Raw genomic sequence first — 13,224 nt, forward strand, 5'->3', positions numbered from 1 at the left:
GAACCATTAGGTTGGAGGTTCGATCCCTGGCCTCGCTCAGTGGGTTGGGGATCCGGCGTTGCTGGGAGCTGTGGTGTAGGTTGCAGACGTGGCTCGGATCCCGCGTTGCTGTGGCTCTGGCGTAGGCCAGTGGCTACAGTTCCCATTAGACCCCTACCCTGGGAACCTCTATATGCCTCCGGAGCAGCCCTAGAAAAGGCAAAAAGACAAAAAAAAAAAAGGCATACTTAGTTGTTTTTATACAATGCCTGCAACTAGGAGAAGACTTTATGTTAAGCTCCCTCAAAGTAGTAAATAAGGTAACAACACATTGCTTTCAGGTTCTAATCGAAAAAGCAGAGGAAAACTAAAAGCAGAAGAAAGCACAAAAAGGAGAGCGAATTCCTTCTCCTGTCATTAAAAGGTATGTTATCAAGAAAAACTATTAACTAAAATGATGTCAGACCAAATTTCAGCTGGTTTCTTTCCAACCAGAAAAGTTAAGACTTGATTCTATCATAAAAAGGTTAAGAATTGATCTGCTCAGTTAAACAAATTAGAAAACTCAATTTGGAAATCAAGTTTAATAATTATAATTATTGTACACTTAAGTATGTGCTAAGAGCAACCCAAAATAAAATAAAACAAAGAGAAAAAAAGGAGTCAGCAATCCCACTCTTGGGCATATATATGGACAAAATTAAATTCAAAAAGATACATGTGGAAACTCCCATTGTGGCTCAGCGGGTTACGAACCCAACTAGTATCCATGAGGATGCAGGTTCAATCCCTGGCTCACTCAGTGGGTTAAGGATCCGGCATTGCACTAATCTGTGATGTATGTAGGCCAGCAGATGTAGCTCCAATTTGACCCTTAGCCTGGGAACTTCCATATTCCACAGGTATGGCCCTAAAAAGCAAAAAAGATACATGCACTCCTATTCACAATAGCCAAGACAGAGAAACAACTTAAATGTCCACTGACAGATGAATGGATTAAGATGTGATACACATGCCCAATGGAATACTACTCAGCCATTAAAAAAATCCCAAACCATGCCATTCACAGCAGCATGCATGCAACTAGAGATTCTCATACTAAGTGAAGTAACTCAGCAAGAGAAAGACAAAAATAGCATAATATCACTTACATCTGGAATCTAAAATGCGATACAAATGAACCTATCTTCAGAACAGAAACAAACTCAAAAGACATGGAGAACAAACTTGTGATTGTCAAGGAGGGGGGAGTGGGATAGACTAGGAGTTTGGGTTAGTAAATGCAAACTACTACATTTAGAATGGATAAGAAATGAGATCCTACTGCACAGCACAAGGAACTATATTCAGTCTCTTCAGATAGAACATGATGGAAGTTAATATGAGGAAAAGAATATATATATGTATATATGCGTGTGTGTGTATATATATATATTTATATGACTAGATCACTTTGCTGTATAGCAGAAATTGATACACTATACTTTAATGAAAAATCTTTTTTAAAAATAAAAAGATTAATCTCAGTTAAGCAAATTAGAAAACTTAATCCAAAAATCAAGTTTAATAACTATAATTATCATAGATTTAAGAATTTGCTAATGGAAACCCAAAACAAAACAAAACAAAGAAAACCAACCCCCCAGACTCAAAAACACCCAATTAAAAATTGGCAAAAGACCTGAATAAATATTTTTCTAAAGAAGATATACAAATGGCTAATAAATACATGAAAAGATGTTCAACACCAGTAGTTTTTATGAAAATGCAAATCAAAACCATAGATACCACTTCACCTCAATTAAAATGGCTATTATAAAAAAATAAAAGTAACAGTGATGGGAAGGATATTAAGAAATTAGATTCCTGGAGTTCCCGTCGTGGCTCGGTAGTTAACAAATTCGACTAGGAACCATGAGGTTGCAGGTTCGATCCCTGGCCTTGCTCAGTGGGTTAAGGATCCGGCATTGCCACGAGCTGTGGTGTAGGTTGCAGACCTGGCTTGGATCCCGAGTTGCTGTGGCTCTGGCGTAGGCCGGCGGCTACAGCTCCGACTGGACCCCTAGCCTGGGAACCTCCATATGCCGTGGAAGCAGCCTAAAAAATGGCAAAAAGACAAAAAAAAAAAAAAAGAAATTAGAATCCTTACGCATTACTGGTAGGAACGTAAATGGTGTAGCAGCTATAGAAAACGGTACAGTGGATCCTCAAAAAATTAAAAACAGAACTATCCCCTGACCCAGTAATTCCACTTCGGGTATATATTCAAAGGAAGTGAAAGCAGATATTCATACACCTACTTTCATAGAATCATTATTTGCAATTGACAAATGGCAGAAGAAACCCAAGTGTCCAGTAACAGATGAATAGATAAAATGTGGTGTATACATATAACAGAATGCTAATCATCCTTAAAAAGGATAAATTCTTTTTTTTTTCTTTAAAGGATAAATTCTGATACATGTTACAATGTGGATGAACTCTGAAGACACTATGCTCAGTGAAATCAGCCAGTCACAAATGGACAAATATTGTATGAGTTAGTCAAGTTCACAGAGAGAGAAAGTAGAATGACGGATGCCAGGGTCTGCGAGGAGGAAGAAGGAGGGAGTCAGCGTTAATGGGCACAGAGTTTCAGATGGGGGAGGGACACGTGGAGATGAGTGATAGCGATGGTCGTACAACACACTGAATTACACACATAGTTAAAAACGGCTAAAGCGATATACATTTATGCTGTGTAATACAAAAGTTTTAAAAGTTCACTAAGTTTTTGTGTATACCTAAATTAGCAAGAGATATTATGTTTTGATGATCTGAACACTTATAATTTAAATTTTTAAATGGTCAATATAAAAGACAAAAGTATTCAAATGATTTTTTGCTCCCCCCCCATGAAATAAAAGAAAAATCTACTTCTTTTATAGGAAGACATAAAATTTGTCAAATTTAGTGAATTTCAGTTTTTATAGTTTGGAAGAGGAGTGGAAAAGAGAAGAAATTACAAAACAAAGCAAATCAAGACACACAAAAAAACCTTGTTTAGGTGTTTCCTCCTCCTTTTTAGTCTCCTCATCCTCTAAGCTGGGGCTTTCCCGGGAAGAGTTGTCCTGTTGGCTAGAGTTTTTCAATAGTACAGGATCGATTTGTGCTTTCAGGAGCGCAAGAGTCTCAGCCAATTCGTTTCGATTTCTAAACAATGGAAAATATAAGACAGTATAAAAATCTTTCTTGTTTTGTAAACAGATTTCAGACCAATACCTTTAGAAATCAAAATTTAAAAAAGAAAAACATTAAGAACATCCAAAACACTAATACAGCTAACCTTAATTAACCCTAAAATTTTAAATTATGTATTAGTAATGAATACATATTAAAATGTGATTCTGGAAAGAGGAATCTTACACTATTCTTTCTATTGATTAGAACAGCAACACAACTCTCTTTGGATAAAAAGAACAGTAGGAACAGAATTAAACAAAAATCAAAGTTTGATAATTTTTAAAATAGGTTGCAATCTCTAATCAATGTAAAATTTGCTTGAAGAAGAATTTTATTTAACAAAATAATTCAAGTTCTTGATTCATTTGGGCATAAGAACTCTATTCAACCTACAGAGAGAATAACATTTTATATTGCAATAAAATTATGACACAGATATTTCTGAGTAATTAACGGCAAAGTCAGCTCTAATAATGTGGTCCAAAACCCCAAGAATTTTGGATACTCGTGTTGCTTTGTCAATTACAGTTCACAATTACAGGAAGGGAATTCAATTTGCATTAAAAAAATACACAGAAATCTCAAATCAGATTCTAATCAATAATTTTTCTATTTTTACTACCAAATCCAGAGATACAGGATGGTCAATTCAAATGCCAGTTACAAATCAGAAACAAGAAAGATGATTTAACTGTTTTTCCTGTTCAGATAAGCAGTGTGTAACAGTGAACATAAAAAGGAAAACCCTGCAATGAGTTGGGAAACTCAGTTCTCCGTCGGCCACTGTTAATTCATCAGCACCGCCATCTTATCTGTGTCATCAATGCACTGAGCATGTGCCTGTTATTTCTACGTAGTTAGTATTAAGATGAAATCATTTGGGTTTTTTAAAATTTTATTGGCGTATTTTCTTATCTGTCATGTCACATACATCCTCTATCATCCTATCCATTTCCACCGCCATCCCAGCTAAATTCTACAGTTTAAGAGCAGGGATACTGGGAGTTCCCACTGTGGCCCAAAGGGTTACAAACCTGACTAGCATCCCTGAGGATACAGGTTCGATCCCTGGCCTTGCTCAGTGGGTTAAGGATCCAGCACTGCTGTGAGCTGTGGTGTATGTCGCACACTAGGCTTGGATCCCACATTGCTGTGGCTGTGGCTGTGGCTGGCAGCTGCAGCGCAAATTCAACCCCTAACCTGAGAACATGCACATGCCACAGGTGCAGCCCTAAAAAGCAAAAAGAAAAAGAAAAAAAAGAAAAAGAGGCAGGACACTGCCTTATAAAGAGGCTCTTAAAAAAATGTTAATGAATGAAAAGAATCCCTATTCTAAACTAAATGGCTGTGTGACACAGGACTGGTGATCATGACTTTATTAGACCTACGTTTCCTTAATCTATACAAGATTGGACTTTCCAAAAGGAAATTAATAAAACTGCCACTGACAGGCATCTTTCAGAAATTAAAATGACATGATTTTGATATTGTGTATGGGTATGTACACACAGGTTTATACATATAAATATTGTGCATGAGAATGAATACATGTTTATACAAATTCTGTCATGTTAGCATATACAATAAAATGAATGGTTTTAGAGTTTTAATTATCTAATAGCAGAAGATCAGATTAGATGTTCTCTCAATATCCTGTCTACTACTATCTCCACTTTACAAAAAATGGAAATTAAAACCTCGAGATGTTCAATAAATTAATTCTTGGCAAAGTCCCTTTCTTTTCTTTCCTTCTTTTTTTTTTTTTTTTTTGCTATTTAGGGACACACCCTTGGCATATGGAGGTTCCCAGACTAGGGGTCTAATGGGAGCTACAGCTGCCGGCCTACACCACAGCCACAGCAACGCCAAATCCGAGCCATGTCTGCGACCTACACCACAGCTCATGGCAACGCCAGATCCTTAACCCACTGATTGAGGCCAGGGATTGAACCTGCAACCTCATGGTTACTAGTCAGGTTCGTTTCCCATTCTGCCACAACAGGTACTCTCAAAGTTCCTGTTTTTGAACTTAATTACATCAACCCGCTTCTAACCTAAGCCCTTATCCACTTAATGTTATTACTATTCTTACTTCATTGAGAATTCCACATGTAATAAATGCCTCGACCCATCTGTGAGATCACTCTGGAAAGTGAAAAACATATTGACGTTCTTCGCTAGGCCTATTTTAAAAATGCCAGATCCTTAACCCACTTGGAGAGGCCAGGGATCAAACCTGCAACCTCATGGTTCCCAGTCGGAGTCATTAACCACTGAGCCACGACGGGAACTCCTAATGCACCATTCTTATGACAATAAAAAACTACCCACCTTGGGATTTCTCCTGTTTTGATCTTACAATTAGATTTAGTATACTAAATACTTTTTTAAAGACCCTAACTTGGAATTAGAGGGAATTTTTATAAATATACATATATTCAAATTATATCCAAATTTCTTAGCTCTTTCTACTGGATGTTTTATTTTTTAATACAATTCTTAACGGTTTCTTTCCATTTACAGTTATTACAAAATACTGGCTATACTCCTGTGCTGTATAGTACCTCCTTGAGCCCGTGTTATACCTGGTAATTTATTTTATTCACTAGTTTGTTGTATTTTTTAGATTCCACATATGTGATATAGTATTTGCCTTTCTGCATCTGACTTATTTCACTTAGCATAATGTCTTATCCATTCATTTGCTGATAAACACTTAGGTTACTTCCATATCTTGGCAACTATAAATAACGCTACTATGAACATTGGGGGCATTTATCTTTTCAAATTGGTATTTTTGTTTTTTGGGGGGACAAATATACTGAGAAGTTGGATTGCTATCTTATACAGTAATTCTGTTTTTAATTTGTCTTTTTTTTTTTTCCTTTTCTTTTTATAGCCACACCCATGGCATATGAAGGTTCCCAGGCTAGGGGTTCAATTGGAGCTACAGCTGCCGGCCTGCACCACAGCCAGAGCAATGCCAGATCCGAGCCGTATCTGCGACCTACAGCCCAGCTCATGGCAACGCCAGATCCTTAACCCACTAAGCAAGGTCAGGGATCGAACCCACAACCTCATGGTTCCTAGTCAGATGCATTTCCACTGCGCCACGATGGGAACTCGTTTTTTAATTTTTTTTTTTTTTTTTTTTGTCTTTTTGCCTTTTCTAGGGCTGCTCCCTCGGCATATGGAGGTTCCCAGGCCAGGGGTCTAATGGGAGCTGTAGCCACCAGCCTACGCCAGAGCCACAGCAATGCAGGATCCAAGCTGCATCTGCAACCCACACCACAGCTCATGGCAATGCCGGATCCTTAACCCACTGAGCAAGGCCAGGGATCAAACCCGCAACCTCATGGTTCCTAGTCGGATTCGTTTACCACTGAGCCAAGACGGGAACTCCTCGTTTTTAATTTTTTGAGGAGCCTCCATACTGTTATCCATAGTGGCTGCACAAATTTACATTCCCAGCAATAGTGTACAAGGGGTTCCCTTTTCTCCACATCCTTGCTAACATGTTATTTGTGTTCTCTTTGACAACAGCCATTCTGAGAGGTATGAGGTGATGTCTCACTGTGGTTCTTATTTGCTTTTCCCTGATGGTTATCAGTGTTGAGCATCTTTTCATGTGCCTGTTGGCCCCTACATTTCGTGTCTATTCAGTATTTCCACATACTTTTTAATTGGGTTAGTTTGTTGTTTTTTGATGTTGAGTTTTATGAGCTGTTTATTTATGTTGGATATTAATCCTTTATTGGCCATATCATTGCAAATATTCTCCCAGTCCATAGGTTGTCTTTCGGTTTTGCTGATGGTTTCCTTTGCTGTGTAAAATATTTTAAATTCCACTAGGTCCTATTTGTTTATTTCTGCTTTTATTTCCATTACGCTAGGAAAGAGATCCAAAAAAATATTGCTATGACTTATGTCAAAGAGTGTTCTGCCTATGTTTTCCCCTAGGAGTTTTATAGTATCCAGTCTTTTTTTTTTTTTTTTGCTTTTGCTTTTTAGGGCCGAATCTGTGGCATATGGAGGTTCCTAGGCTACGGGGTGAATCGGACCTATAGCTGCCAGACTACACCACAGGAACATGTGACCCGAGCCGCATTTGGGACCTACACCACAGCTCACAACAACGCCAGATCCTTTAACCCACTGAGCAAGGCCAGGGATCGAACCCACAACCTCATGGTTGCTAGTCGGATTCATTAACCACTGAGCCAGGACAGGAACGCTATTTACTTTTAACTACAAATCAGTTGTGCCTTCCCCTCTCTCCATTGAGTTTTTTACTTCTGTCTTTCTTTCATTTTAAGGCCATGAGTTTGGCATATGGAAGTTTCTGGGCGAGGGGTTGAATCAATGCTGCAGCTGCCAGCCTATGTCACAGCCACAGCAATGCCGGATCCAAGCCGAGTGTGCAACCTACAACACAGCTCAGGGCAACACCAGATCCTTAACCTACTGAATGAGGCTAAGGATCAAACCTGCATCCTCATGGCTATTACTCGGGTCCTTAACCCACTAAGCCATGATGGGAACTCCATCTTTTTTGTTGTTGTTTGTTTTAATGGCCACACTCATGGAATATGGAATTTCCTGAGCCAGGGACTGAATCTGAGTCGCAGCTGCGGCAATGCTGGATACTTTAACCCACTGCACAAGGCAGGGGATTGAACCCACACCTTCACAGTGAACCATGCCACTGGAGTCGGATTCTTAACCCACTTTGCTACAACAGGAAATCCAGCTTTCTTTTCTTCAAAACACTACTTCATTCAGGCATATGAAATCAGATATATTTCTTCCAAAGACCATGCCCTCTTATGATCTCAGGTGTTCACACTTCTGTTCTCTTAGCCTCAAGTGTGTTCCACCTAACTCCAATTATTATTTCAAAGACAAGCACAGAATGGATAAACAAACGTAGTATATCTATACAAGGGAATATTATTTAGTCATAAAAAGGAATGTAGTACACGGATGAACCTGGCAGCTGCCATAGGCTGGGGAAAGAATGGTAAGTAACTGCAAATGTACAGGACATGGGGTTTCTTTGTGAGCTGAGGAAAACGCCCTGAAGTTAGTGGTTATAGTGGCACAGCCCTGTGAATACTAAAATCCACTGACCGCATTTTTAAAAAATGATGGTGGCTTTGACAAGAATGCAGCTATGATGCGAATGAGGAACGTTTCGACCCTGGATATATCTTGCATAGAGAGTTGCCTAGATTTTCTGACAGAATGTATGTCAAGTGAGAGAAAAAGAAAAGTTAATCATATGTCTCCAACGTTTTGGATCAAAGCAAATGTGGCTGCTATTAACTGAGATGGGACAAACATATTAAAGGAGAAAGGTTACAAGCTCAAGTTTTAGGCAGACGACTCATCGGTACCTAAAGTTAATCTAGATTTTGGTGAAAAGGAATATATCATTCTAATTATTATAATGTAGAATATGATTTTTCTTAGTTTAAAGGATGTTGAGAGTTAGAATTAGTTGTAGCAGTAAGTCAGAAGCAACTGAGCTGACAGCCAATTTAATAAAAACAGCAAAAACAAACAGACCAAACAAAAACAGACCTAAGCATTGGTATCATCCTCTGCCAAGTACGGGTTAGGTACCTGGTTCCCCCACAGCACCCGGCGTGCTCTCCATCACAGACCTCACTTATGACACCAGAGTATCGTTACTATCTGCCACAATATGGAAAGCTTAGGAATAGCATCGTATATCTTTGTACCTCCAGAGGACAGCACGGTTAGGCAGCAAGAATCTATAATACAATATTCCATCTTTTCCATACAATAACTGTGATACAATAATCCATCTTTTTCATATACTTTCAAAAAAGGAAGAAGACAAAAAGGAAGATAATTAAGTTGGCAGTATTTCTTAAGGGGGCCAAGAAACTAAAGGAAGGTATTAATGAGTAATATCAACAGTGGTAGTATTAACAGAAGTTAATGTTCATGAGTGATTATTATGCTCCAGGCACTACTCCAAAAGCTTTACATGAATTAATGCACATTAATTCCAATATAATCTAATTAGACAGGTATTAATATTACCCTTGTTTTACAGACAGGAAGGGGAGAACATGCGGAGAAGTACAGTAATTTGCCTATGGTTACAGTTAGTATGTATTAAAGGCAGAACTAAATTACTGACTTCCGAGACCATCTTTTCTTTTTTTTTTTTTTTTTTTTGTCTTTTGTCTTTTGTTGTTGTTGTTGTTGTTGCTATTTCTTGGGCCGCTCCCGGCATATGGAGGTTCCCAGGCTAGGGGTTGAATCGGAGCTGTAGCCACCGGCCTACGCCAGAGCCACAGCAACGCCAGATCCCAGCCGCGTCTGCAACCTACACCACAGCTCACGGCAACGCCGGATTGTTAACCCACTGAGCAAGGGCAGGGACCGAACCCGCAACCTCATGGTTCCTAGTCGGATTCGTTAACCACTGCGCCACGATGGGAACTCCGAGACCATCTTTTCAATCACTGTGCTGTATTAGTAGCATATAATTTAGAAATATCTTGACAGATTTCTAATTACAAGTAAATGAAAACTCTGCACACTATTCAGAATTCAGTTTTTTGAAAATGATTGTCAAACCATTTATCAATACTAAAAATATTCTCACTGAGGTATAATTTACATACTTTGAAATGAATCGATCTTAAGCGTTCAGTTAATCAGTTTTGAGAAACGCATACACCTGTGTAATTCACACCCCTATCAAGATAAGGAATATGACTGTCACCACAGAAAATTCCCTCCTGCTTTGACCTACTCAACCCCCTCTTCATTACCAAAAGCAAGGAGGAACTAAGAGTTTTGAACACTATAACCATGGGTTAGTTAATTCCAGAACTTAAATGGAATAAAACATAATGTACTTTTTGGCTTCTTTCACACATGATAATGCTTCTGAGGTGAATGCATTACAGGTCATTCCTTTTTATTGCTTAGCAGTAATCCTTATATGAGGACTACAGGCTTGCATGCACCACAGGCCTTTTCATTTCTTTTTATTGCTTAGTAGTAATCCACATATGAGGACTATTCTGAACAAAGAGGCTATGGATGTTAGTATATAAGGCATTTTACAAACATTCTTCTCCATTTCTTTAAGATAAATACATAGGAGTGAAATCACTGGGTAATGAGGTAACAGTTTAACATTCAAAGAAATGGTTTAAGCGTCTCCCAAAGTGGTTATATTCTTTTACATTCCCACCAGCAACGTGTCTAAGAATTCCAGTTGGTCCACATTCTTATTAATGTTTGGTGGTCTAAGTCATTTTTATTTTGGTCATTCGAGTGGAGGTAAATTGGGAATTCTCCGATGAATAATGATGTCAAATACCTTTTCATTTGACTATGGACCATATGTATATATTCCTTATAAAGAAAATTGTTCAGGAGTTCCCATCGTGGCGCAGTGGTTAACGAATCCGACTAGGAACCATGAGGTTGCGGGTTCGGTCCCTGCCCTTGCTCAGTGGGTTAATGATCCGGCGTTGCTGTGAGCTGTGGTGTAGGTTGCAGACGCGGCTCGGATCCTGCGTTGCTGTGGCTCTGGCGTAGGCCGGTGGCTACAGCTCCGATTAACCCCTAGCCTGGGAACCTCCATATGCCGCAGGAGTGGCCCAAAGAAATAGAAAAAAAAAAAAAAAAAAAAAAGAAAGAAAATTGTTCAACAGTCTGCATAAAATTTTATCTCTCTCTCTATTTTTTTTTTTGGTCATTTTAGGACCACACCTGTGGTATACGGAGGTTCCCAGGCTAGGGGTAGAATTAGAGCTGTAGCCACTGGCCTATGTCAGAGCCACATCAATGTGGATCCAAGCCGAATCTGCAACTTACACCACAGCTCATGGCAATGCTGGATCCTTAACCCACTGAGAGAGGCCAGGGATTGAACTTGCATCCTCATGGGTAACAGCTGGGTTGGTTACCTGCTGAGCCGCGATGGGAACTCCTAAACTTTTTCTTAGGAGACTGGTATAAAAGCACTTTCAGGGAGTTCCCATCATGCCTCAGTGGTTAACGAATCCAACTAGGAACCATGAGGTTGCAGGTTCGATCCCTGGCCTTGCTCAGTGGGTTAAGGATCCGGCGTTGCCGTAAGCTGTAGTGTAGGTTGCAGACATGGCTCAGATCCTGCACTGCTGTGGCTCTGGCGTAGGCTGGTGGCTACAGCTCCGATTAGACCCCCTAGCCTGGGAACCTCCATATGCCGCGAGAACGGCCCTTTAAAAGACAAAAAGACCAAAAAAAAAAAAAAAAAAAAAAAAGCACTTTCAGGAGTCTCTTTCTGATCTTTAAGAACCACATAATGAAGTCTGGTCTAAGATTTGTTAAAACTCTCTTATTATTAATAACCAAATAACTAAAACTTCATGGTATTCATATTTTTTGCTCATCCTTAACATTCCTTAAGAAATTTGCTTGATATATCCCCTAGCATAAATTAACATCACTTAATAACATGTTATTTATCAAATATAAAAAATATTTTTCTGGGAGGGGTTCCTGTAGTGGCTCAGCGGAAACATATCTGACTAGTATCCACGAGGATGCAGGTTTGATCCCCGGCCTTGCTCAGTGGGTTAAGGATCCGCCGTTACCGGGAGCTGTGGTGTAGGTCGCAGATGCAGCTCAGATCCAGCGTTGCTGTGGCTGTGGTGTAGGCCAGGGCCTAGAGATCTGATTCGACTCCTAGCCTGGGACCCAACATATGCTGTGGGTGTGGCCCTAAAAAGACAAACCATGTATTTTTTTTCTGCATTTTATCCTCTTTCATTGAGGTCTAAAGTAGCAACGAAATAACTATCACAAAATAAAAAGAAAAAAAAAACCCAGAATTCTAAAGACTTCTTAATTTTTGTTATATAAGCTTTTAAGGATTAGGCAGAAACATGTTTACAACACCACAATTTCCCAAGAAAATAAACTTTTAAAGAAACAGTTTTAAATAAAAAAGCAGGCTTTTCATTTCACTAGTAAAAAATAATATTCACCAGTGAAGAAAGATATCCAAGTGCAATCTTTTAAATGAAAGTCATAATTTTATTTGCTTTACCTGCTCTTAATTTACTCAGTTTCTAAAGATATTTCTTGCTAAAAAAAATTACTGCCCTCCTTTAAAACTCTACTTAACATAAACCTGCACGTTTAGAGAATGTCTCTGACAGAATCTATCATTCCTAGGACAATTATTTCTGCGAGACAAAAAAAGCAAGGGTTCTCACTTCTATAAGCTCAGTTCTACTACCCTATAATTTTCATCATCGATGGCGGCTCAGTCTTGAAAGAAATACTCTTACACAGAGCAATTCTTTAAATGTATGAAGATAGTTAAATCTCCCTAAATTTCTGATAGATCAGGTATTTTCAACTTATTCAATCATCTTCTTTATAGTTCTTCACATAGCGAACTCACTCTGTCAATATCCTTCTTAGAGCTTGGCATCCAAAACTAAATACCACATATACTCTGAGAAGTGTCTCATCAGGGCCAAGTGAAATGGTGACCTAACTTATCTGGGGTACCTAATGTATTTTATGACAATGGAGATCTCAATTTTGAGGAAAGGAAAGAATAATAACACAATTCACATTCAACCTTCACAAATATTAGAGTTACATGGATTTAACAGTTCTCTACATCTCTCAAAAGCAGCACTACCATGTCGAATTAAAGTTAACTGAAATCCGTGTCACAGGTCATGTATCTACAGGAGGCATAAGCAAACCAGAAAATACACATATTAAATAAAACTAAGAGCTACAACGTACAATATAAGGGATTCTGCAGGTGCCTGAAGCTCATCTAGAGATCCCCGAGCTGTATTACTCACTACTATACCCCCACGGCTCAGCACAGAGCCTCCACACGTGCAGGCACACAGTACAGTTCTATGAGTTTAATGAAATAAGGGAACATAAGAGGGACAAACAGGTATTCAGAATTTGGCTTTAATTACCGGAAATCAGAGTCCATAAACCCAGTATTTT

At 38.9% G+C, this 13,224-nt stretch overlaps 1 protein-coding gene across 1 annotated transcript in view; it reads right to left on the minus strand.

Annotated features, from left to right (window-relative positions):
• RSF1 (remodeling and spacing factor 1) overlaps positions 1 to 13,224 on the minus strand; it is a gene marked incomplete in the record, with an annotated part of 156,297 nt that overhangs the window by 58,516 nt on the left and 84,557 nt on the right. The window contains 1 exon segment of the mRNA NM_001142834.2: positions 3,017 to 3,171. Within this exon segment, the coding sequence (NP_001136306.2) occupies positions 3,017 to 3,171 (155 nt within the window).

The sequence above is a fragment of the Sus scrofa genome, chromosome 9, assembly GCF_000003025.6.
Source record: "Sus scrofa isolate TJ Tabasco breed Duroc chromosome 9, Sscrofa11.1, whole genome shotgun sequence".
Classification (NCBI taxonomy): domain Eukaryota; kingdom Metazoa; phylum Chordata; class Mammalia; order Artiodactyla; family Suidae; genus Sus; species Sus scrofa.